A 24,907-nucleotide genomic window follows, 5' to 3' on the forward strand; every position below is an offset into this window, starting at 1 on the left:
AAGATCACGGATGGCCTCTACAAGATCACGGAGGACCTCTACAATATCACGGATGACCTCGACACGATCACTGACGACCTCTACAAGATCACGGACGGCCTTTACAAGATCACGGATGACCTTTACAAGATCACGGATGGCCTCTACAAGATCACGGATGGCCTCTACAAGATCTCTGATGACCTCTACAAGATCACGGATGGCCTCTAGAAGATCACGGATGGCCTCTACAAGATCACGGATGGCCTCTACAAGATCACGGATGACCTCTACAAGATCACGGATGGCCTCTACAAGATCACGGATGACCTCTACAAGATCACGGACGGCCTCTACAAGATCACGGACGGCCTCTACAAGATCACGGATGGCCTCTGACCTCTACAAGATCACGGATGACCTCTACAAGATCACGGACGACCTCTACAAGATCACGGATGACCTCTACAAGATCACGGATGACCAATGCGCCGAAGCGTTGGTCGGCCTCGATCTCTCAGCCGCCTTCGGCACCATCGACCATGAGATGCTCATCGGGTGGCTACGGTCAAGGTTCGGCGTGTCGGGTACGGCACTGGAGTGGATTGAGTCGTGCCTACGTGGTCGATCACAGTTCGTCAAGCTGAGTGACGATCAGTCGTCTGTGCCGTGCCTAGTCAGCGTACCACAGGGATCCGTCCTCAAGCTCTCATTTTCAACAAACGTCTCTCCAATGGCCGATGTCATCTTATGGCATGACATCAAGTTCCATCGATATGTAATTGAACACCGTGGTGAAGTCAAAGTTAGATACGGAGAGCCTCGGTAACCGTGAATATTGCACGCGAGCGGTGCACGTGCGGTCTGCACCAAACGAAACGCTGCTTCATCCAGAACAGTTCGGAGGTTCTGCTGGTTGGCACTCGGGTTCAGGCGAAACAAGTTATGGGAGGATCGCGTGTGGTGGTCACGGACTCCAAGATTCAGTTTTCTACTCCCCTACAGAGCCTCGGGCACCATCCACGACCAGACCGTGTCGTTTTATCACTGCGCACAAACTATCGTCAGGCCCTGCAAGTTTCATATCAGGGCTCCTACAGTCTGTTAAGGCACTATTGAGTCGTGACATAGACATCACGGTGGCGTGTAGCAGTTAACACACAGTAAAAACACACACGGTCAACACGCAGTCATCGCACACGATGAACACATACATACGGTTACCACAACACACACGATTAACACATACACACGGTCAACAAACGGTCAACACAACACACACGGTCAACGCACAGTAAAAACATACACACGGTTAACAAACACACACGGTCAACACAGTAAACACACACCCACACGGTCAACACACACATGGTCAAGGCACACGGTCACCACACACACAGCAAACACGTACCACACGGTGAACAAACAAAACATACCCCCGTGTCGCCTTCAAAGGCTGTTGGGGGGGAGGCGCAAGTGCTGTGAGCGATAAGCAGCACCTGTGAAGGCGACCGGCACCGTGGCACGCGTGGAGGGGTGTGTGTGTTGGTAGTGGCGCCATGGCACGGCGAAGAAGCACGTGTCTTGTGCGAATAACCTCACTCGCTGCGCGTGCGTCGGCAGCGAGGCCGTGGTTATAATAGAAATTGGGGGGGATACAACCCCCCAATATTCAAATATGCTCAAAATGTCCCCCCCCCCCCCCCAATATATTGCTATAAAATAGATTTCTGTTTATATGATTGTGGTTATGGTTGTACTTTATTAATCCCTAATCTCTGCCATTACATGCAATGAAACAAGAAAAGGTAAAAAAGAAAAAAACAGCAACGTAATACAATACACTATTAGACATTATTGTAAAAAATAAATAAAAGTCCATCCTATTTGCTAGTGAATTTTTAAATATTCTAGGCAGGAATTGAGTTTTCAAATTTAGATTTTTTTTTTTTCTGAGGGGGGACCCCCAGACCCCCTGGAAGATTTGGTCCCCCCCAATGTTGAGTCCATGGCTACGGCCTTGGTCGTGAGCACAGCTGGTGGGCTCACCGGACGATCATCCTCGGTCAGTCGACCCCCCCCCATGGCACCCGGGTGGGGTCTGCCCCGTGATCTGCCCGCCTTTCCCGCAGCGAGCCTTCGACACTTCACGTGGCCTCAAAGTGCACCTAGCCTGGCACAGGCGCCGTGCTGACGTCACCGACACTTAGTGGCGAACGGCGGTTGTTGTGATTGATGTGTCTGATGAACAGGTGTAGATGGCTGTGTACAGGTGTTGTGTGTGTGTGTGTTGGTAATTGGGAGCGCATTGCGGTACGAACCCGGCGGCCCGAGTTCGATTCCTGATCACGATCAATAAAAGTGGCGATTATCAGAACCGGTCCTGGGCTCCTCTCCTAGGTCGACTCAGCCTCAAATGAGTACCTGGTGCGTTGTGGAGTAAACGTCGCCACAGGGGAGACAAAGGCGTTCGGGCGTGATGCTGGCTACTCCCTCGTGTATCGTGCCGGTCTGTGAATGTGCTCGTTCACATCACTTGCCCCAAAGGTCTGTGAAGGCTGTACAAGGGGTGTATCGTTGTCTTGGTACAGGTGTGTACAGGTGTTTGTGTTGATACGAGGAGCAATGGAGATTATAGGCGACGTTTCGGGCAGTGGCGCTTCCTCGCAGCACATTGGAGTTGGAGACCGAACTGTGTTTACAGCGCGCGGCCTTGTTTACACGCAGGATAAACGATGCTTCCGCGGATTTCTATCTATACAAACACCCATAAGAGACGGTGCTTCCGCGGATTTCTATCTATACAAACACCCATACGAGACGGAGCTTCCGCGGATTTCTAAGTTTCCAAACACCCAGGAGAGACGGAGTTTCCGCGGATTTCTATGTTTACAAATGTTTCACACGTCTTTGTCTAAAACGTCGCCCTATTTTATTTTGGATTAAGGGCGCACGCACACAACAACAACCGCCATTCGCCACAAAGTGGCGGTGACGTCACCACGATGCTTGTGCCAGGCTATGTGCACCTTGAGGCCACGTGAAGTGTCGAACGCCCGCTGGCAGGAGGTCACGGGGCAGACCCAGGTGCCGCGGGTCGACTGACTGTAATGACTGGCCGATGCACCACCTGTGCCCCCTACTGTGTCAACTTGCTGTGTTTTAGTCACCCGGCGCTCCGCTCGTTGTTGTGAGTGTCGCTCCTCTGCCCTCAGTTGTTGTTGGAGGGCGACTGCCTCCAATTCCCCAGTAGCAGCGTCCTTCACGAGCCTCCTCCACAGATGCCGATCTTGACACCGCTGGTACCAGTCATCGGCAAGTCCACTCAGCTCCACATCCTCCTGTACCACATCACTCCATCTCTTCTCTTGCCCATGCCGCGCCCGTTTAACACCCTCTATCCGGCCGAACAAAAGCTGTTGAGGCATGCGGTGGCTGGGCATGCGGGCTACATAGGCCAGACAACGCAGCCTTGCCTGCCGGAGGAGCTCACCGGTGGAACTTTGCCCAGATCTTTCAAAGATTTGTGAGCTCACACAATCCAGCCTGGTTAAACCCAGGATGGGTCGTAGGCAGGCGAGCCTAAATGTTTCTAACCGGCGAGGATGTTCCATTCGGGGGGTCCACGTTTCGCAAGCGTAGAGAAGGGAGGGAATGGCCGTGGCCGAGAAGACCTGAAGCTTCGTGCGGAGCGACAGGTAGCTTCCACAGTATTACGCAACCGATGAAAAGATAATGCCGCTCGACTGATTCTGAGTGAGACCTCTGCTGTCAAACCGGAGCCGGTCATGAGCACACTGCCCAGGTATGGGAAACTCTCCACTCTCCCCACAACTGACCCATCACCAATTGGAAGTTGTGGGGGTGGAGTGTCCGATGGTACAAAATGCCCAGGCAGGTGCTTAGTTTTGGTGGGGCTGATCGTAAGGCCCCACCTCTTAGTGGCACGCTCCAGATTCAGCAGCAGCGCCTCCAACTCCTCTGAGTGAGCGGCAATTACCAGGTCGTCGGCATACATAACGTGGTTGACCAATAGGGAGCCATCGCTTGACCGCACCCCGGCATCGATCAGCCTCCCATTGTATCTGTACCAGATGGAAATTCCTGCGGTACAGCCATCGAAGGCTTCACGAACTACGTGGTCGAAAAATAAGTTAAATAATGTTGGAGCCAGAGGACATCCCTGTCGCATCCCAAGGTGAACAGGGAATGGCTCCAACTCCCGGCCACGTAGTTTTACCTGGGACTGCTCACCATCATGAAGGTCCTTAATAATCGTGAGCATAGGGTCAGGGACTCCGAAAACACGAAGAACAACCCAGAGCCCAGGCCTGCTGATGGTATCATAGGCCTTGACCAGGTCAATAAGGCAGAGATGTAGGTTTTGTTGGAATTCCCACGCACACACACATGCACACACACATTCACACACACACATGCACACACACATGCTCGCACACTCAGCAACGCACACACGGTGCCATTGAGGGCTGCGTGTCGAGTTCGTCTCCAGCTCAGTGGAGTTGGTCTCCAACTCACTCGACCCAGAGCCGAGCAAATATTCAACAAAAACCTCCAGCCGCTCACTGGATTTTGGCTCAAAGGCCAGAGCAATTTTCGTTTGACAGTGGTGGAAGTTCCACATTCCGATGGCGGGCGAGGAAGGGGGGAATGTGGGCGAGTCCATTCATACAACAACAACAACAACCCGTAAAGTTTTACTCGTTTTATCGACCATCGTGGGAGGGGAGCGATGATGGATTGAGTCATCTCCTGACCCCAACCAAGGCTGTGAACTTTTGACCTTTCAGTTGGGGACCACTCCCTCTTCACCACGGAGATATCTGGCGGTGTACAATGCGTGTACTGTAATTGTATTGTGATTTGCATAGCATTGTGTATCGTATTGTGCTCTGTAGTATTATGTTTAGCATAGTATTGTATAACGCGCAGTATTGTACGGTATTGTATTGTGCTGTATTGTATTTACTGTAGTATTGTATTATGTGTTGTGTAGAATCACGTGGGGTATTGTGTAGTGTTGTGTAGTGTCACGTGCTGTATATTATCGTCTTGTGTGGTGTATGGTATTGTGTATAGGACTGTGCAGTGCGCTGTATAGGATTGTGCAGAGTATAGGATTACGTATGGCATTCCGTCTCGCGCCAAGCCCGTGGTCACACACACACACCTGTACTCGGGGGCGGGGCACACCGGGGAGGGGGGGGGGCGGGGGGAATAGGGTGATGACGTCACACAGGTGCGTGAGGAACGCGGCTTACCTGGTCACTGTTGCGGGCACTCAGGACGAGGGACTAGAAGAGCCACGGTCAGTGACTTGGAACCCAGGGACTCAGGACTCGGGGACCCGGGACCCAGGGAACCGGGACTAGGGACTAACAACCCGGGACCCAGGACTTGGGACTCAGGACTCGGGGACCCAGGGGACAAGGGGCCCGGGACCAGGAGGAGGAGGAGACGCGGCTCCGGTGGAGACGAGGTGAGGCAGCATCTGGTGAGGTGTCGCGAATTCTCTCTCGCTGTCTCAACCATCACCCGTCACCCATCACCAATCACCCGTCACCAATCACCCGTCACCAATCACCAGTCACCTGTCACCTGTCACCCATCACCCGTCACCCGTCACCCATCACCAATCACCCGTCACTAATCACCCATCACCAATCACTCGTCACCAGTCACCCATCACCAATCACCAATCACTCGCCACGTGTCTCCTCATTGTTGACCACGTGGCCTCGCCAGCCGCATGCCGTGAACGAGGTCGCCTCGGGCACGCGCCGCTCACTGCGCCCTCGTCAAGTGGGGCCATCTCGTCTGCTGTGCAGCACGGAGGGGGTGACACTGATGATGATGATGGTGGTGGTGATGGTGGTGATGATGGTGGTGGTGGTGGTGATGATGATGATGATGGTGGTGGTGATGATGGTGGTGGTTGTGGTGGTGATGATAGTGGTGGTGGTGGTGGTGGTGAAGATGATGATGGTGGTGGTGACACTGATGATGATGGTGGTGGTGTTGATGATGATGGTGGTGATGATGATGGTGGGGATGATGATGGTGGTGGTGGTGGTGATTATGATGATGGTGGTGATGATGATGGTGGTGGTGATGATGATGGTGGTGGTGATGGTGGTGGTTGTGGTGATGATGATGATGATGGTGGTGGTGATGATGATGATGGTGGTGGTGTGATTGTGTGAATGTGCGTGTGATTGTGCGTGTGATTGTGTGTGATTTTGTGTCATTGTAATTGTGTGTTATTGTGTGTGTGATTGTGTATGATTATGTAAGTGTGTGTGATTATCTTTGATCGTGTGCGATTGTGTGTGTGTGATTGTGTGTGCCTGATTGTGATTCCTATACCTGGGCAGCGTGCCCATAACCGGCTCCAGTTTAACAGCAAAGGTCTCACTCCAAATCAGTCGAGCGGCATTATCTTTTCATCGGTTGCGTAACGCTGTGTGGAAGCTACCTGGTCTGTCGCTCAGCACGAAGCTTCAGGTCTTCTCGGCCACACTCATGCCCTCCCTTCTCTACGCTTGGGAAACGTGGACCCCCCCCCCCTAATGGAACATCTTCGTCGGTTAGAAACATTTAGGCTGGCCTGCCTACTATCCATCCTGGGTTTAACCTGCAGGCTGGATTGTGTGAGGAGCTCACAAATCCGTGAAAGATCTGGACAAAGTCCCATCGGTGAGCTCCTCCTGCAGGCAAGGCTGCGTTGGCTGGGTCATGTAGCCCGCGTGCCCAGCCACCGCATGCCCAAGCAGCTTCTGTTTGGCCGCATAGAGGGGGCTGAACGGGCGCGGCACGGGCTGGAGAAGAGATTGTTGCTGATGCGGTACGGGAGGACGTGGTGCTGAGTGAACTTGCGAAGACTGGTGGTTATAGTGGTGGTGGTTGTGGTGTGGTTATAGTAGTGGTGGTTGTGGTTATAGTGGTGTTGGTTGTGGTGTGGTTATGGTAGTGGTGGTTATGGTGTGGTTATAGTAGTGGTGGTTGAGTTGTGGTTATAGTGGTGGTGGTGTGGTTATAATAGTGGTGGTTGTGGTGTGGTTATAGTGGTGGTGGTTGTGGTGTGGTTGTAGTAGTGGTGGTTGTGGTGTGGTTATAGTAGTGGTAGTTGAGTTGTGGTTATAGTGGCGGTGGTGTGGTTATAATAGTGGTGGTTGAGGTGTGGTTGTAGTGGTGGTGGTTGTGGTTATAATAGTGCTGGTTGTGGTGTGGTTATAGTGGTGGTGGTTATGGTGTGGTTATAGTAGTGGTGGTTGTGGTGTGGTTATAGTAGTGGTGGTTGTGGTTATAGTGGTGTTGGTTGTGGTGTGGTTATAGTGGTGGTGGTTGTGGTGTGGTTATAGTAGTGGTGGTTGTGGTGTGGTTATAGTGGTGGTGGTTATGGTGTGGTTATAGTGGTGGTGGTGGTTGTGGTGTGGTTATAGTAGTGGTGGTTGTGGTGTGGTTATAGTGGTGGTGGTTGTGGTGTGGTTATAGTGGTGGTGGTTATGGTGTGGTTATAGTAGTGGTGGTTGTGGTGTGGTTATAGTGGTGGTGGTTATGGTGTGGTTATAGTAGTGGTGGTTGTGGTGTGGTTATAGTGGTGGTGGTTATGGTGTGGTTATAGTGGTGGTGGCTGTGGTGTGGTTATAGTGGTGGTGGTTATGGTGTGGTTATAGTGGTGTTGGCTGTGGTGTGGTTATAGTAGTGGTGGTTATGGTGTGGTTATAGTGGTGGTGGTTGTGGTGTGGTTATAGTAGTGGTGGTTGTGGTGTGGTTATAGTGGTGGTGGTTATGGTGTGGTTATAGTGGTGGTGGTTGTGGTGTGGTTATAGTGGTGGTGGTTATGGTGTGGTTATAGTGGTGTTGGCTGTGGTGTGGTTATGGTAGTGGTGGTTATGGTGTGGTTATAGTAGTGGTGGTTGAGTTGTGGTTATAGTGGTGGTGGTGTGGTTATAATAGTGGTGATTGAGTTGTGGTTAATGTGGTGGTGGTGTGGTTATAATAGTGGTGGCTGAGTTGTGGTTGTAGTGGTGGTGGTTGTGGTTATAATAGTGCTGGTTGTGGTGTGGTTGTGGTAGTGGTGGTTGAGTTATGGTTATAGTGGTGGTGGTTGTGGTGTGGTTATAGTGGTGGTGGTTGTGGTGTGGTTGTGGTAGTGGTGGTTGTGGTTATAGTAGTGGTGGTTGTGGTAGTGGTGGTTGAGTTGTGGTTGTAGTGGTGGTGGTTGTGGTGTAGTTATAGTAGTGGTGGTTGAGTTGTGGTTGTAGTGGTGGTGGTTGTGGTGTGGTTATGGTAGTGGTGGTTGTGGTTATAGTAGTGGTGGTTGTGGTGTGGTTATAGTAGTTGTGGTTGTGGTGGTGGTAGTGGTGGTTGTGGTGTGGTTATGGTAGTGCTGGATTTGGTGTGGTTATAGTAGTGGTGGTGGTTGTGGTTATAGTAGTGCTGGTTGTGGTGTGGTTGTAGTGGTGGTGGTTGTTGTGTGGTTGTAGTGGTGGTTGAGTTGTGGTTAATGTGGTGGTGGTGTGGTTATAATAGTGGTGGTTGAGTTGTGGTTGTAGTGGTGGTGGTTGTGGTTATAATAGTGCTGGTTGTGGTGTGGTTGTGGTAGTGGTGGTTGAGTTATGGTTATAGTGGTGGTGGTTGTGGTGTGGTTATAGTGGTGGTGGTTGTGGTGTGGTTGTGGTAGTGGTGGTTGTGGTTATAGTAGTGGTGGTTGTGGTAGTGGTGGTTGAGTTGTGGTTGTAGTGGTGGTGGTTGTGGTATAGTTATAGTAGTGGTGGTTGAGTTGTGGTTGTAGTGGTGGTGGTTGTGGTGTGGTTATGGTAGTGGTGGTTGTGGTTATAGTAGTGGTGGTTGTGGTGTGGTTATAGTAGTGGTGGTTGTGGTTGTGGTGGTGGTAGTGGTGGTTGTGGTGTGGTTATGGTAGTGCTGGATTTGGTGTGGTTATAGTAGTGCTGGTTGTGATGTGGTTATAGAAGTGGTGGTGGTTGTGGTTATAGTAGTGCTGGTTGTGGTGTGGTTGTAGTGGTGGTGGTTGTTGTGTGGTTGTAGTGGTGGTTGAGTTGTGGTTGTGGTGGTGGTTGTCTCATTAAACTTCACAGCAGCGACTGTTTGTCAACATAGAAATCCGCGGAAGCGCCGTCTCTCCTGGGTGTTTTTAAACATAGAAATCCGCGGAAGCGCAATTTAGCCTGGGTGTTTGTAAACATAGAAATCCGCGGAAGCGCAGTTTAGCCTGGGTGTTTATAAACATGAAATCCGTGGAAGCGCCGTCTCTCCTGGGTGTTTGTAAAGATAGAAATTCGCGGAAGCGTTATCCCTCCTGGGTTTTTTGTAAACAGAAATCCGCGGAAACGCCGTCTCTGCAGGCTGTTTGCAATCAATGAAATCCGCGGAAGCGCCGACTCCGCAGGGTGTTTTCAGACGTGGAAATCCGCGGAAGCGCAGTTTTAGGGACGCTCTCTCCCGCTTTCTCTCTCTCTCCGTTAACTCTCCTGATCTCCCCGCGTTCCCAATCTCTCGTCTCGGCACTTGCATTGACACCATTCGGGTGACTTCGCTTCTCCCCCCCCCGCCCCCAGCCCCCAGCCCCGCCCCCAGCCGCCCCCCCTCTCTCGAGTCTCCAGGGGTGCGTGGGGTCCGGTTAGACGGGCCCGACCGGGTTCGAGTCCGTGTGTGGGTCACGCGGTGTACGAGCATCCCAGAGCCACGCGCTCTCGACTTACCCGCGCTCACCTCCATCACCTCCTCCTCTTAGCCACCACCTCCTCTTCACCACCACCTCCTCTTCACCACCACCTCCTCTTCACCACCACCACCAACTCCTCTTCACCACCACCACCTCCTCTTCACCACCACCACCTCCTCCTCTTCACCACCACCTCCTCTTCACCACCACCACCAACTCCTCTTCACCACCACCACCTCCTCTTCACCACCAACTCCTCTTCACCACCACCACCTCCTCTTCACCACCACCACCTCCTCTTCACCACCACCACCTCATCTTCACCACCTCCTCCTCCGCCTTTTCACCACCACCACCACCACCTCCTCCTCTTCACCACCACCACCACCACCACCTCATACTCTTCACCACCACCAACACCTCCTCGTCACCATCCCGCTGACCTCTTTACCTGCGCTCACCTCACCACACCGTCCAGCTCATCCTCACCACACCGCTCACCACCTTCTCACCACCCCGCTCACCTGATCGCTCCCCTCCCCTTCCAGGTGTGGGTGACCCCCCCCCCGCACCATGCGGGCGCTACTGGGGGGCCAGGTGACGTTGGTGAGCGCCCTGATCTGCGCTCACCTCAAACTCACCTCACTCTGCCCGACAGGTGAGCTCCACCTGTACCAACACACCTGTACCAACTCACACACGTGTACCAACTCACACACCTGTACCAACTCACACACCTGTACCAACACACACTCCTGTACCAACTCACACACACCTATACCAACACAAACACACACCTGTACTAACTCACACACCTGTACCAACTTACACACCTGTACCAACACACACACCTGTACCAACTCACACACACACCTGTACCATCACACACCTGTACAAACTCACACACCTGTACCAACACACACACACACACCTGTACCAACTCACACACCTGTACCAACACACACACACCTGTACCAATTCACACACACCTGTACCAACTCACCTGTACCAACTCACACCTGTACCAACTCACACACCTGTACCAACTCACACACCTGTACCAACTCACACATTTATACCAACACACACACCTGTACCAACTCACACACCTGTACCAACTCACCTGTACCAACTTACACACCTGTACCAACACACACACCTGTACCAACTCACACACACACCTGTACCATCACACACCTGTACAAACTCACACACCTGTACCAACACACACACACACACCTGTACCAACTCACACACCTGTACCAACACACACACACCTGTACCAATTCACACACACCTGTACCAACTCACCTGTACCAACTCACACACCTGTACCAACTCACACATTTATACCAACACACACACCTGTACCAACTCACACACCTGTACCAACTCACCTGTACCAACTTACACACACAGGTGTGTGTGTTGGTACCAACTCACCTGTACCAACACACACACCCCTGTACCAACTCACACACCTGTACCAACACACACACCTGTACCAACACACACACCTGTACCAACTCACACACCTGTACCAACTCACACACCTGTACCAACTCACACACACCAAAACACACGTACACCTGTACCAATAATACACAAAGATCCCCCATATAGCCTTAACAGACTGTAGGGGTAAGTGCTGTTAGCGAGCACCTATGAAGGCCAGCACGGCACACGAGGGGGTGGGTGGCCAACACCACGCCCGGCCGCCTTTGTCTCCCCAGTGACGATGTTTACACATCGCACCAACGTTACTCATTTGAGGCTGAGTCGACCTAGGGGAGGCCCGGATCCGGTTTAGACAATCGTCACTGGTGTTGGCCGATGAGCGGGAATCGAACCCGGGTCACCAGGTTCATAGCGCAGCGTGCTAACCACTACACCACCGCTCCCCCCAATAATACACACACCTGTACCAACACACAAACCTTTACGAACAAACACCCACACCTGTACCAACATACACACACCTCGACCAACACACATGTACCAAAACATACGTACACTTGTAACAACACACACACACCTGTATATCAACAACCGTGGTGGTGACATCACCACGGCGCTTGTGCCAGGCTAGGTGCACCTTGAGGCCACGTGAAATATCCAGGGCTGGCTGGCAGGGGATCACGGGACAGACCCAGGTGTCATGGGTTGACTGAACTGAGATGACTGGCAGATGCACCAGCTGTGCCCCCTACTGTGCACACTTTCTGCGTTTTAATCGCCCGGCGCTCCGTTCATTATTGTGAGCGTCGCTTCTCCGCTGTTGCTGGAGGGCGACTGCCTCTACCTGCCCAGTAGCAGCGTCCTTCACGAGCCTCTTCCTTGACACAGATGCTACCAATCATCGGTCCACTCCTGTACCACATCAGCTCCATCTCTTCTCTCGTTTGTGTTCCATCCGTTTAGTCCCCTCTATCCGGCCAAACAGAAGCTGCTTTGGCCATGCACTGGCTGGGCATGTGGGCTACATGACCCAGCCAACGCAGCAGACTCGCCTTTCAATGATCTGTGATGCTCCTCACACAATCCGGCCTGGTTAATCCCAGGATGGATCGTAGGCAGGCCAGCCCTTTAGAAGGCTCCACCTTTCGCAGGTAGAGAGAAGGGAGGGCATGATGATGTGTGGAGCGACAGACCAGGTAGTTTCCACACATTATTATGCAGCTGATGAAAAGATAATGCCGCTCTAATGATTCGGAGTGAGACTTCTGCTGTCAAATCGGAGCTGGTCATAAGCACACTGCCCAGGTATGGGAACTCGTCCACTCTCTCAACAACTGTCCCCACCTGGTGCATCACAAACACAACAACAACAACCGCCATTTGCCACTAAGTGGCGGTGACGTCACCACGACGCTTGTGCCAGGCCATGTGCACCTTGAGGCCACGTGAAGTGTCGAACGCCCGCTGGCAGGAGGTCACGGGGCAGACCCAGGTGCCACAGGCCGACTGACTGAGATGACTGGCTGATGCACCACCTGTGCCCCCTACTGTGCCAACTTGCTGTGCTTTAGCCACCCGGCGCTCCGCTCGTTGTTGTGAGCGTCGCTCCTCCGCCCTCCGTTGTTGTTGGAGGGCGACTGCCTCCAACTACCCAGTAGCGTCCTTCATGAGCCTCCTCCACAGAGGCCGATCTTGACACCGCTGGTACCAGTCATCGGCAAGTCCGCTCAGCTCCACGTCCTCCTGTACCACATCACTCCATCTCTTCTCTAGCCCGTGCCGCGCCCGTTTAGCCCCCTCGATCCAGCCGAACAAAAGCTGTTTAGGCATGCGGTGGCTGGGCATGCGGGCTACATGACCCAGCCAACGCAGCCTTGCCTGCCAGAGGAGCTCACCGATGGGACTTTGCCCAGATCTTTCAAGGATTTGTGAGCTCCTCACACAATCCAGCCTGGTTAAACCCAGGATGGATCGTAGGCAGGCCAGCCTAAATGTTTCCAACCGGCGAAGATGCTCCATTAGGGGGGTCCACGTTTCGCAAGCATAGAGAAGGGAGGGAATGACTGTGGCCGAGAAGACCTGAAGCTTCGTGCGGAGCGACAGACCAGGTAGCTTCCACACAGCGTTATGCAACCGATGAAAAGGTATTGCCGCTCGACTGATTCGGAGTGAGACCTCTGCTGTTAAACTGGAGCCGGTCATAAGCACACTGCCCAGGTATGGGAAACTCTCCACTCTCTCCACCACCGCCCCATCACCGATTGGGAGTTGTGGGGGTGGAGTGTCCGATGGTACAAAATACCCAGGCAGCTGCTTAGTTTTGGTGGGGCTGATGGTAAGGCCCCACCTCTTAGTGGCACGCTCCAGTCTCAGCAGCAGCGTCTCCAACTCCTCTTCTGAATGAGCAGCTATTACCAAATCATCGGCATACATAACGTGATTGACCAATAGGGAGCCATCCCTTGATCGCACCCGGGCGTCGATCAGCCTCCCATTATATCTGTACCAAATGGAAATTCCCCCGGTACAGCTATTGAAGGCTTCACGAACTACGCGGTCAAAATAGATGTTAAATAATGTGGGAGCCAGAGGACATCCCTGTCGCACCCCAAGGTGTGTAGTAGAGTTCACGACTCTTGGACGCCGGAGTTGGAGGCACACGGGTTTATTTCACACAGCACGGTTGGGGCATACAACTCTAGAGGGGGTATCGGCCCCCTCACCCGGCTAGCTGGGGATGCACGCGCTAGCTACTCCTAGCCTGCCTCCTAGTCCTCCTCTAACGGGCTAGGGGAGGCTATCTGGCCCGACACTGGTAAGTCGGGCCCGGTACCCTGAGTCCCAGACCAGCTCTGACAAGAGCACCGGCTCTGGATTTCGGGACCACGCCGCTGGCTCGGTCCTGTTCGGCCCTGATAAGGACGGCGAACCAGGGGAGTCCAGGGCTCTAGCTAAGACGTCTTCAGTCTTCACTGGTTAGCTTAACATTCTCCTCGAGCCCTCCGACACATCCCCTTTTATACCCAACCCCCCCCTTGAGGGGTGGGGCCCCGGGGGATCATAACTCCGAATCAGCCTCCCCCGGGGTGCCTGGCGCGGACGTCGTAGAGAGCACCTCCCCGTGCACTCACGTAGCCCCGCCCACTGTGTTTGTTTGCCATAAGCTGCCATGCATAACGGGCTCTCTCTCTAACACCCCTACAGGTGTACAGGGAAAGGCTCTGACTCCCGGCCACGTATTTTTACCCGGGCCCGCTCACCATCATGAAGGTCCTTAATGATCGTGAGCAGAGCGTCAGGGACTCCGAAAGCACGAAGAACAACCCAGAGCCCTGGCCTACTGATGGTATCATAGGCCTTGACCAGGTTAATAAAGCAGAGATGTAGGTCTTGTTGGAATTCCCTACACCTCTGCTGTAGCAGACGGACAGAAAATATGGCATCTGTGCAGGACCGCCCCTTCCTGAAACCGCATTGGGGCTCCGCAAGCCTCTCCTCAGCGTGGCTAGCAAGGCGATGTTGAATAATCCTTGCCAGGACCTTTCCCGGCACACTGAGGAGTGAGATGCCCCTGTAGTTGTTACAGTCTGTGTGGTCCCCCTTCTTAAAGAGGGGGACCACCAGGGCATCCTTCCAATCCTGCGGAACCCGTCCAGTGGTCCAGACTGTTGTTATGATGTCATATAGGGCAGTCTGTGCACAAACGCCACCCTCCCTGAGCATTTCGCTTGGGAGATCATCTCTGCCCGGTGCCTTTCCTGGTCTCAGACTCTTCATCGCCTTCAGTACTTCCTCAACAGATGGCACCTCAGCCAGCCACTCACAGGGGGTGACCTCTTCCAATATTTGAGGCACCGCAGCCCTAGCAGTTTTATCCCCACTTTGTGCCATGATGTTTTCCTGGCTGAGGGATTTCCCCTCCCCCAGGACCTCACAGAAATGCTCAGCAAATCTGCAAACCTGTTCCTGGGGGTCGGAGATTGGATCACCGTTTTTTCCCCTAATGATGGTAATAGGTGTGGCGCTGCAGGTTACTTTTTTGATGGAGTTAAATAGTGATTTGTGATCGCGGGCCACTGAGGCAGACTCCATCTCCTCAGCAACCCGCGACCACCACCCATCCTTGCAGCGCCTTACGGCTCTCCGAACCTCCGAACGAAGGCTGCGGTTAACCTCATTCTCTGACGTGGGATACTGTAGCCGATGAGAGTGGGCCTGTCGCTTTTTCTCAACTAACCTGAACACCTCCTCTGTCAGTCAGGGTTTCTGGGGAGGTCTGGACCGCGTACCCAAAGCAGCCATTGCAGCTGCATGAGTCACAGTCCTAAACCTTGCCCATTTACCCTCGACATCAGGAGGAGTGGGGGACGATGCTAACCCCAGCTGCAAGTGATGGTAAAATTCTCGCTTGCAACTTTCATCAGCTAACTGAGACCAGGCCACTTTAGGTTGGAATGGGGTCCTGGGTGTACACCCACCACCGGAGTGAAAGAATGGCAGGCGCATCTTACAGATGACTAGTCGATGGTCAGAGAGCAGATCAGCTCCACGGTAAGTCCTGGTGTCAAGGACATGGGCTCGCATCCGCTGGTCCGTCACTATGTAGTCCAGCAGATGTTCTTACTTGGACCCGGCATGCATCCATGATGTTGTTTGGATGCGCCGATGCCGGAAGAGCGTGTTGGTAATTACAAGCCCATGGGCTGCACAAAAATCTAGCAGCCTCCTACCGTTGTTATTGAGCTGATCTGGCCCATGCCTTCCAATCACTCCAGACCAAGTGCCAGCATCATGACCAACTCGGGCATTGAAGTCACCCAACAAGATGTCTCTGTCCCGAGTGGCCACTTTAGCCAGCACCTGTGACTTGAGGTCATAGAAGGCATCTGACTAGTCAGCTTTGGCTGCATCCCTCCACGGATGTTCGTCTTCGGTGGGGGCATAAGTAACCACGACCACCACTCCTCGCCTCCGGTTGAAGGGAAGGCGAGCCCAAAGTATCCTGGGGCTTACAGCTTCCCACACCTCACCTCCACGCTCCCATGCCCCCTTAATTCTTTTGTTCAGAAGAAGAACCACACACTGTTGTTTGGCAGTCTCCTGCCCCGAGTGGAGGACTGTCCACCCCTTGTGGTGGCAGGAGCCAGAACCGGTCCACCGGACCTCCTGAATGCCACAGAGATCCAGGCAGTACCGGTCCAGCTCCTGACAAAGAAGTGGCAGCCTCTCCTCCGCAGTGAACGTTCAAACATCCCACGTGGCCATCCGCAGTGGTTTTTCGTTGTTTCTGGAGGAGCCCCGAGGGTGAAGATTCAATCTCCTGGCTCCGCCAATTGGGGTTTGGCCAGGAGGCGTCATAAAAGCCTGTCCCCCCGGGGCCTCCGGCACAAGCTTATTTGTTACATGTTTATGTTTAAATTGTAGTATCGTGGTAATTAATTGAAGGTGGAGGGGTTACCAGCCCCTCGCACCCGTCCAGAGCCCCACAAATACACACACACTTGTACATACATTCACACACACACCTGTACACACATTCACACACACCTGTACATACATTCGCACACACACACTGTACACACATTCACACACACCTGTACATACATTCACACACACACACACCTGTACACACATTCACACACACCTGTACATACATTCACAAACCTGTACACACATTCACACACACACACACCTGTACACACATTCACACACACACACACACCTGTACACACATTCACACACACACCTGTACACACACACCTGTACACACATTCACATACACACATTCACATACAAACCTGTACATACATTCACACACACACACCTGTACATACATTCACACACACCTGTACACACACTCACACACACACCTGTACACACATTCACACATCTCCCCCCCACCACCCATCCCCACGCCCCCCCCACCCCCCCACCCTCCCCGCCCCCCCCCACACCCCCGTCCCCCCACCCCCCCACCCCCCGTGTTGCAGGGGAGGGGTGGAGTGACCCCCCTACGGCCCTGGCCACGGCGCCCTTGGGCGCAGCATGGGAGGGGGCGCTGGAGGTCACGTGGGGGCGCCCCCCCCGAGCCTCGCTGCCCATCACGTGGTACCAGGTGTGGGCGCACGGGGACCACGTGGCCAGCGTCAACGCCACTGCGCCCGGGGTGAGCGTCACGTGACCACGGCACGTGGGGATCGCCACGTGGGCATGAGAGAAGCGTCACCTACACGGGCACCGTCAACCACCTCCACCATCACCACCTCCACCACCTCCACCATCACCACCTCCATCACCTCCACCATCACCACCTCCACCATCACCACCTCCACCATCGCCACCTCCATCACCTCCACCATCACCACCTCCACCATCACCACCTCCACCATCACCACCTCTATCATCACCACCATCACCACCTCCACCATCACCACCTCCACCATCACCTGCACCACCTCCACCATAACCACCTCCACCATCACCTGCACCACCTCCACCATCACCACCTCCACGATCACCTACACCACCTCCACCATCACCACCTCCACTATCACCACCTCCACCTCCATTGTCTCCACCTCCACCATGACCACCATCACCACCTCCACCATCACCACCTCCACCATCACCACCATAACCACCTCCACCATCACCACCTCCACCATCACCACCTCCACCATCACCACCATGACCACCTCCACCATCACCACCTCCACCACATTCACCATCACCGCACCACCATCACCACCTCCACCATCACCACCATCACCACATTCACCATCACTGCACCACCACCATGACCACCTCCACCATCACCACCATCACCATATTCACCATCACCGCACCACCACCATCACCACCTTCACCGTCACCACATTCACCATCACCACACCACCACCACCTCCACCATCACCACCATCACCACATTCACCATCACCGCACCACCTCCACCATCACCACCTCCACCATCACCACCATCACCACATTCACCATCACTGCACCACCACCACCATCACCACCTCCACCATCACCACCATCACCACATTCACCATCACCGCACCACCACCACCATCACCACCTCCACCATCACCACCATCACCACATTCACCATCACCGCACCACCACCATCACCACCTTCACCACCACCACCATCACCACCACCTTAACCACCACCTCCATCACCACCCCAATCACTGCCGCGACCATTCACCCCTCGCCTCTCGGCTCCGCAGGATGACTCTGGGTCAGAGTGGCTGAGAGTGGAGCTCAGCGGCCTGGAGCCCAACACCACATACTCCATCGAGGTGTGCTCCCCCCTCCCCGCTCCACCCTCCCATCCAAACCTCCCACTCCACCCTCCCACTCCTCCCTCCCACTCCACCCTCCCACTCCACCCTCCCCGCTCCATCCTCCCACTCTACCCTCCCCGCTCCACCCTCCCACTCCACCCTCCCACTCCACCCTCCCGCTCCACCCTCCACCCTCCCACTCCACCCTCCCACTCCACCCTCCACCCTCCCGCTCCACCCTCCCGCTCCACCCTCCCGCTCCACCCTCCCCGCTCCACCCTCCCCGCTCCACCCTCCCCGCTCCACCCTGCTTGCTCCACCCTCCCACTCCACCCTGCTTGCTCCACCCTTCCCACTCCACCCTGCTTGCTTATTTTTCGAACTTTGATACTGCCAATAAAGATCCCATGATACGACCGTTCACCCCGGCCCAAGCGGTCGTGGGTTCGATCCCGACCCTGACGCCTGCTGCTGCTGCTGTATATTTGGAGTTTGTGTCTCTCTCTGTCTCTCTCCCCCCGCGGTCGCGTGGATTTTTTTTCTCCGGGTCCTCTGGTTTTTCCCCCCTACACGTTTAAGAAACGGGCATTGAGATTTTTCAGGTTATTTCGATGCTGTGAATGGTCCAAATGATGGGGGGTCACTTTTGTTGAGCGATCATTTGTGATACCCAGGTAGCTTCTGTAAAACAAGTGAACACCTCAGTGGGCTGCGTCTGGTGGGATGGGGATGGTTTGTTGTTGTGTTTGTTTGTGTGCTGGGTGATTTGTTTACCTTTCTTGTACTTTGCACTGCTGACGTGTTTGTTGTTGACACGTTCTTACCCCGTTGCCCCTACTGGACATGTGTGAAAAAGAGCTTCATAGCTCATCGGATTCTTCCTGCAGTACAAATACAGATTGTGATTCTGCGTGCACCCAGCCTGGCACCACCGCCGTGGTGACGTCACCGCCAATTAGTGGCGAATGGCGGCTCTTGTTGTCGTCGTGGGGAGCGGTGGCGACTGTTGTTGTTGTTGTCGTCGTGGGGAGCGGTGGCGCAGCAGGTTAGCGACACTTACGCTACGAAACCGGTGACGATAGGTCAATTCCCGCGCACGACCAACAACAAACGTGGATAGTTGAACCTGTCCTGTGCCTCCCCTAGGTCGACTCGGCCTTAAATGAGTACCTGGTGTGGTGTGTAAACATGAGCGTTGGGGAGACAAAGGCGGCCGGGTGTGGTGTTGGCCACCCACCCCCTCGTGTGCCTTACCGGCCAAGTCGGCTTTGGCTTTATATTTGTCTTTTTGTCCGTGCCAGGTTTTCCCGATGTCTGTGTCCGGAAGCTGTGTCTCCCAGGGTCCTGCAGCCTCAATCAACGTCACTCGTGAGTGACGTCACTCACTCACTCGAGATCACTCTCATGTACTCACCCACTCACTCACCTACTCGCCTACCAACTCGCCTACCTACTTACCCACTCACCCACCTACTCACACACTCACCCACTCACACACCCACTCACCTACTCACCCACTCGCCCACCTACTCACTTACCCATCCACTCACCCACTCACCCACTCACCCACCTACTCACCTACCTACTCACCCACTCGCCCACCTACTCACCTACCCACCCACCTATTCACCCAATCACCCACCTACTCACCCAATCACCCACCTACCCACCCACTCACCCACCCACTCACCCACCTACTCACCCACCTACTCACCCACCCGCCCACCTACTCACCCACTCACCCACCTACTCACCCAATCACCTACCTACTCACCCACTCGCCCACCTACTCACCCACTCCTACTCACCCACTCACCCATCTACTCATCTACTCGTCCACCGACTCACCCACTCACCCACCCATTCACCTGCTCGCCCACTCAATCATCCACCCATCCACTCGCCAACTCGGCCACTCACTCAACCCAACTCATGCACCCATTCAATCATCTACCTACTCAGCCACGTATTCATCCAAACATCCACCCATGCAACCACTCGCCCACACACACACTCTTATTCACCCATAAACCTACTTATTCATCCACTCAATTACCCACCCACTCACCCAATGATGTATCCTCTCAATCATCAACCTACTCACCCACCCACCCGCTCACCCGCTCATCCGCCCACTCAGTCATCCACGACGGTCACCGCCTGTCCAGGAACCGGCGTCTGCATTCGAGTGACGGCGGTAGGATTTGTTTGGGACCGGGGTCTGGTCCCGGTCCCGGTGATCACAGGAGACGGCCACGGTTACTGTGGCCGTCCCCGGGGTGCGGCGGTGTCCAGCGAGGAGGCGGAAGCCACCTCCCTCATCCTCGTGGCCCGCTGCACGTGTGCGGCGCTCGTGACGAAATCCACTGCCCGATGAGAGGGCCGGCGAATGCCGTCGTTAGTCGTGGGGACTATTTATTTGTTGTGATTAAATGAATAATTGTTGTTGGGACAGCGCGCGTTCACCGGGGGAACGCCTCGGCAGGGTCCTGACAGGTTCCCGCTGCTGCTGCTGCTGTGTGATCCAAGTTGAATGAGTTGCAGGGGATTACTCGATAGCAGTGCCACTGTGCGTGTGGAGGTTTAGCTGTGGGAGGAAGCCCATGGAGAGCAGAGGGAGAGAGGGCGTATAGACGCACACACGCACACACGTACGCACACACGCAGACACGCACGCACACACGCAGACACGCACGCACACACGGACACACACACGCACGCACACACGCACACACGCACACACACACCCACACACACACACCCACACACACCCACACACACACCCACACACACACTCCCACACACAGATTACATGGAGAGGGAGAGAGAGGGTGCCCCAGCTGGGAATCGAACCCAGGTTCTGGCTGTGAGGCGTGGAGCGTTGTCACTGCGCCACCGCCACCGCCCGATCGTCATCAATGACCTCCCCTGACCCCCCCTGCTGCACCCACAGTGGCGTCCTCCACGCGCGTGGACTCGCGAGGACTCCTCAACTGCAACAGCACGTGCCGTGAGTGGCCCCCCATCACCACGCGGGCACAACACGCCTGGGGGGTGGGGGTGGGGGCACGACGGGGGGCAGGGAGTGAGGGGGTGGGTGGGTGAGTGTGTCGGTGAGTGAGATAGTGAATGTGTCGGTGGGTGAGTCAAGGAGTGAATGTGTCAGTGAAAGAGTGAGATAGTGAATTTGTTAGTGGTTGAGTGAGATAGTGAATGTTTCAGTGGTTGAGTGAGATAGTAAATGTGTCAGTGGGTGAGTGAGAGAGTGAATGTTTCAGTGGTTGAGTGAGATAGTGAATGTGTCAGTGAGAGAGTGAGATAGTAAATGTGTCAGCGGTTGAGTGAGATAGTAAATGTGTCAGTGGGTGAGTGAGAGAGTGACATTGTGAATGGGAGGGTGAGTGACTGGGTGAGTGGTTGAGACAGTGAGTGTGTCAGTGGGTGACAGAGTGATGGGAGGAGTGGTGGCGCAGCGGTGAGCGCGCACTGCGTGACAAACCCACCGACTCAAGTGCGATTCCCGCTCACGGCCAAATTGACAGCGAATATCTGAACTGGCCCTGGGCCTCCCCTAGATCGACTCTGCCTTAAATGAGTAACCACAACGAAGCCTACACCGATGTGGTGTTGGCCAGCCGCCCCGCGCGTGTGCCTCACCGGCCTTGGCTTGCCCCACCAGCCTGCGAAGGCTACACGGGGCGCCTTTGTCTTTGATGATGGGGTGAGCCACGAGGTGAGGTCACTCACCGCTCCTCCCCCTCCCCCCGCAGTCTCGGAGGATGCCCGCACGGCGCTCATCGTGGTGCCGCTCGTCATCGGCATCCCCACGGTGGTCCTGGTCGCCCTGGTGCTCTGGAAGGGCTGCTCGCGGTGGGACCCGCCCGGCGGCGGCACCGGCAGCGGCACCGGCGACGGGGCGCAACTCAAGAACGTCCAGGGGCCACCCTCGACCCCGGGGCGGCCCGGAGGCACCCTGGGGAGCTCCACGGGCGAGCAGACGCGCGCCACGTGGACCCCGCCCGACAAGACGGCCGGCTGATTGGTCGGGCCGGGGTCTGGTCGGGAGGGGTCGGAGGTCAAGGGTCAAGGGTAAGGGTTGCCACCTTTCCGCGGTGGGGGGGGGGGGTCAGAGGGAGGGTTCATCTCGCGCTGCCCCGACGCAGATTTCCCCCCAGCGCGTTCCTGGGGAAACCAGGACAGGTGGCAACCCTGCGGCAGTGAAACCCCTCTGTGAGGGTTCGGGGGGTGAGGTTACCCCCTCGGTGCTGAGTGGTACCGTGGAGTACAGATGGGTCCTTGGAACCCTGGGGTTGGGGGTGGGGGGGGCGGGGTTCAGCGGTGAGGTGGAGGTGACCCCCCCCCCCGCGATACCCACGGGAAGCTCGCGAATGCTGCGCGACTTGGAGCGGCCCGACAATTCGTGGTCGCACGCAAATCACCGAGGCGCCGAGCGGGAGAGTGACTTTCTAGTGGCATTCAAATCGTGTCTGGGGACGCACCGTGACGAGCCGTGGCTCTGGAGAATGAGACTGCGAAGTGATGGTCTCTCTCTCGCTGTCTATCTGTGTCTCTCTGTGTCTCTGTGTCTCTGTGTCTCTCTCTCGCTGTCTATCTGTGTCTCTCCCTGTCTCTCTCTGTCTCTCGAGTTATCCTCGGGTTGAAACGGAACCAACTTGCAACGTGACTCGCTTGTCATCGCACTCCGCCAGACGTGGGTGTGTTGAAGTTCTTTCGCACCGTACGTAGTCAACCGTGCTAATCGGAGGTGCGGGGGAAGGACAACGAACTAAGCACAAAAAGCATTCGGCCAATCGTTCACCCATTCATTCATTCACCGATGCACTCATTCACTCACCAACCCATCATCTCACCCACTCACTCGTTAATTCACCCACCTTCTCACTCACTCACCCATCTACCCAATCATTAACTCACTCACTGATCCACTCACCCGCCATCTCATTCACCCACATATTAATTAATCCACTCATTCATCCGGTCTGCGAGTTCTCACCTGGTGAAACACAACTGACTTGACTTGGTCACCCACCCACTCACCCACCCGCCCACACACTCACCCATCAACCCCACTCACCCACCCACTCACCCACCCACTCACCTACCCACTCACCTACTCACCTACTCACCCACCCACTCACCCACCCACTCACCTACCCACTCACCTACTCACCCACCCACTCATCTACTCACCCACCCACTCACCTACTCACCCACCCACTCAGCTACTCACCCACCCACTCAGCTACTCACTCACTCACCCACCCACACACTCACCCACCCACCCACACACTCACCCACCCACCCACCCACCCACTCACCCACCCACCCACCCACTCACCCACCCACCCACTCACCCACTCACCCACTCACCCACCCACTCGCCAACCCCACCCACCCATCCACTCATTCACTCTGCCCTGGCCTCTGAGCTCTCACCGGGCCACAACACAAACGCGCCACGGAGCGCGCGCCAACACCGCCGCTCGGTGGCTGCGTTTTTGGATCGAGATTTTAAACAAAAAAACTTCTTACCCCTCCGCCCCCACCCCGTGTAGCCTTAACAGACTGCTGGGGCAAGTGCTGTTAGCGAGTAGCAGCACCTGTGAAGGCCGGCACGGTGCACGAGGGGGTGGGTGGGTAAGTAGCCAGCACCACGCACGGGCCGCCTTTGTCTCCCCAGCGGCGATGTTGACACGCCGCACCGGGCACTCATTTGAGGCTGAGTCGACCTAGGGGACGGAGGCCCAGGAACCGTTCGGGTTCGTAGCACAGTGAGCTAACCGCTGCGCCACCGCTCCCCACAGCCACTCCGAAGGGGCCGTCCATAAATGACGTCACGCACCTAGGGGGGGGGGGTGGTCAGACATTTGTGACGATGTGTGACGTGGGGGGGGGGGTTTGAGAAATGTGATGTCACATCAAAATGCGCAATTTTAAATAAATATAGACAACACGTTCTACTTAATTAAATATACTTTTTAATAAATGTTTTCTCCTACATCAGAGTACAGCGGCACATTAAATACGCACTACAATGACAATAGCTTAAAGCGATTTGAAGCATGTTTTATTTTAAAAAAATTGGGGGGGGGCAGAGCTTTGTGACGTCACATTTGAGGGGGGTCTGACTTTTTGTGATGCCGTGTGACGAGGGGGGGGGGTCAAAAATCGTCCAAAATCGCGTGACGTCATTTATGGACGGCCCCTAACCTGCCCCTCCGGCATACCAGACGAGGGACTGTCCACCACCATTAATTGCAGGCAGATGAATGTTGAATTTCTTTCGCACCGTACGTTGCCAATCGTGCTTTATTGGAGTTGTGTGAGGGGGAAGGACAACAAACGAAACACCAAAACGCATTTCTTATTGAGTTTTTTTTTAATGTGGATGATTTAAAAGGGTATGTAGCTCCAGTGGCTTCCTATTACGGGAAGAGCGTTCCAGACGGCC

At 54.8% G+C, this 24,907-nt stretch overlaps 1 protein-coding gene across 2 annotated transcripts; it reads left to right on the plus strand.

Moving 5' to 3' along the window:
• Positions 1-5,236: 5,236 nt before the first annotated feature.
• On the plus strand, positions 5,237-23,747 carry LOC144730771 (uncharacterized). Of its 2 annotated transcripts, XM_078611515.1 has the most exons (7): positions 5,237-5,479; positions 10,237-10,346; positions 17,137-17,312; positions 18,379-18,450; positions 19,737-19,803; positions 21,389-21,445; positions 22,206-23,747. In XM_078611515.1, exons 2-7 carry the CDS (start codon positions 10,262-10,264, stop codon positions 22,472-22,474), a joined length of 726 nt encoding a protein of 241 aa, XP_078467641.1. In that variant the 5' UTR covers positions 5,237-5,479; positions 10,237-10,261; the 3' UTR covers positions 22,475-23,747. The 2 variants fall into 2 exon arrangements, with proteins under 2 accessions (XP_078467641.1, XP_078467642.1); XM_078611516.1 differs by lacking the exon at positions 5,237-5,479 and having other exon boundaries at positions 9,627-10,346.
• Positions 23,748-24,907: the final 1,160 nt, after the last annotated feature.

The sequence above is a fragment of the Lampetra planeri genome, chromosome 36 (genome assembly GCF_965212315.1).
Source record: "Lampetra planeri chromosome 36, kcLamPlan1.2.h2, whole genome shotgun sequence".
NCBI classification, from domain to species: Eukaryota; Metazoa; Chordata; class Hyperoartia; order Petromyzontiformes; family Petromyzontidae; genus Lampetra; species Lampetra planeri.

What these genes read in the sequence shown, in the direction of transcription:
- LOC144730771 (XM_078611515.1), top strand. Translation starts at nt 10,262, where the DNA reads ATGCGGGCGCTACTGGGGGGCCAGGTGACGTTGGTGAGCGCCCTGATC. An exon ending in TCAACGCCACTGCGCCCGGG is followed by an intron (nt 17,313 to 18,378) that starts GTGAGCGTCACG and finishes TCGGCTCCGCAG; the next exon opens with GATGACTCTGGGTCAGAGTG. An exon ending in ACACCACATACTCCATCGAG is followed by an intron (nt 18,451 to 19,736) that starts GTGTGCTCCCCC and finishes TGTCCGTGCCAG; the next exon opens with GTTTTCCCGATGTCTGTGTC.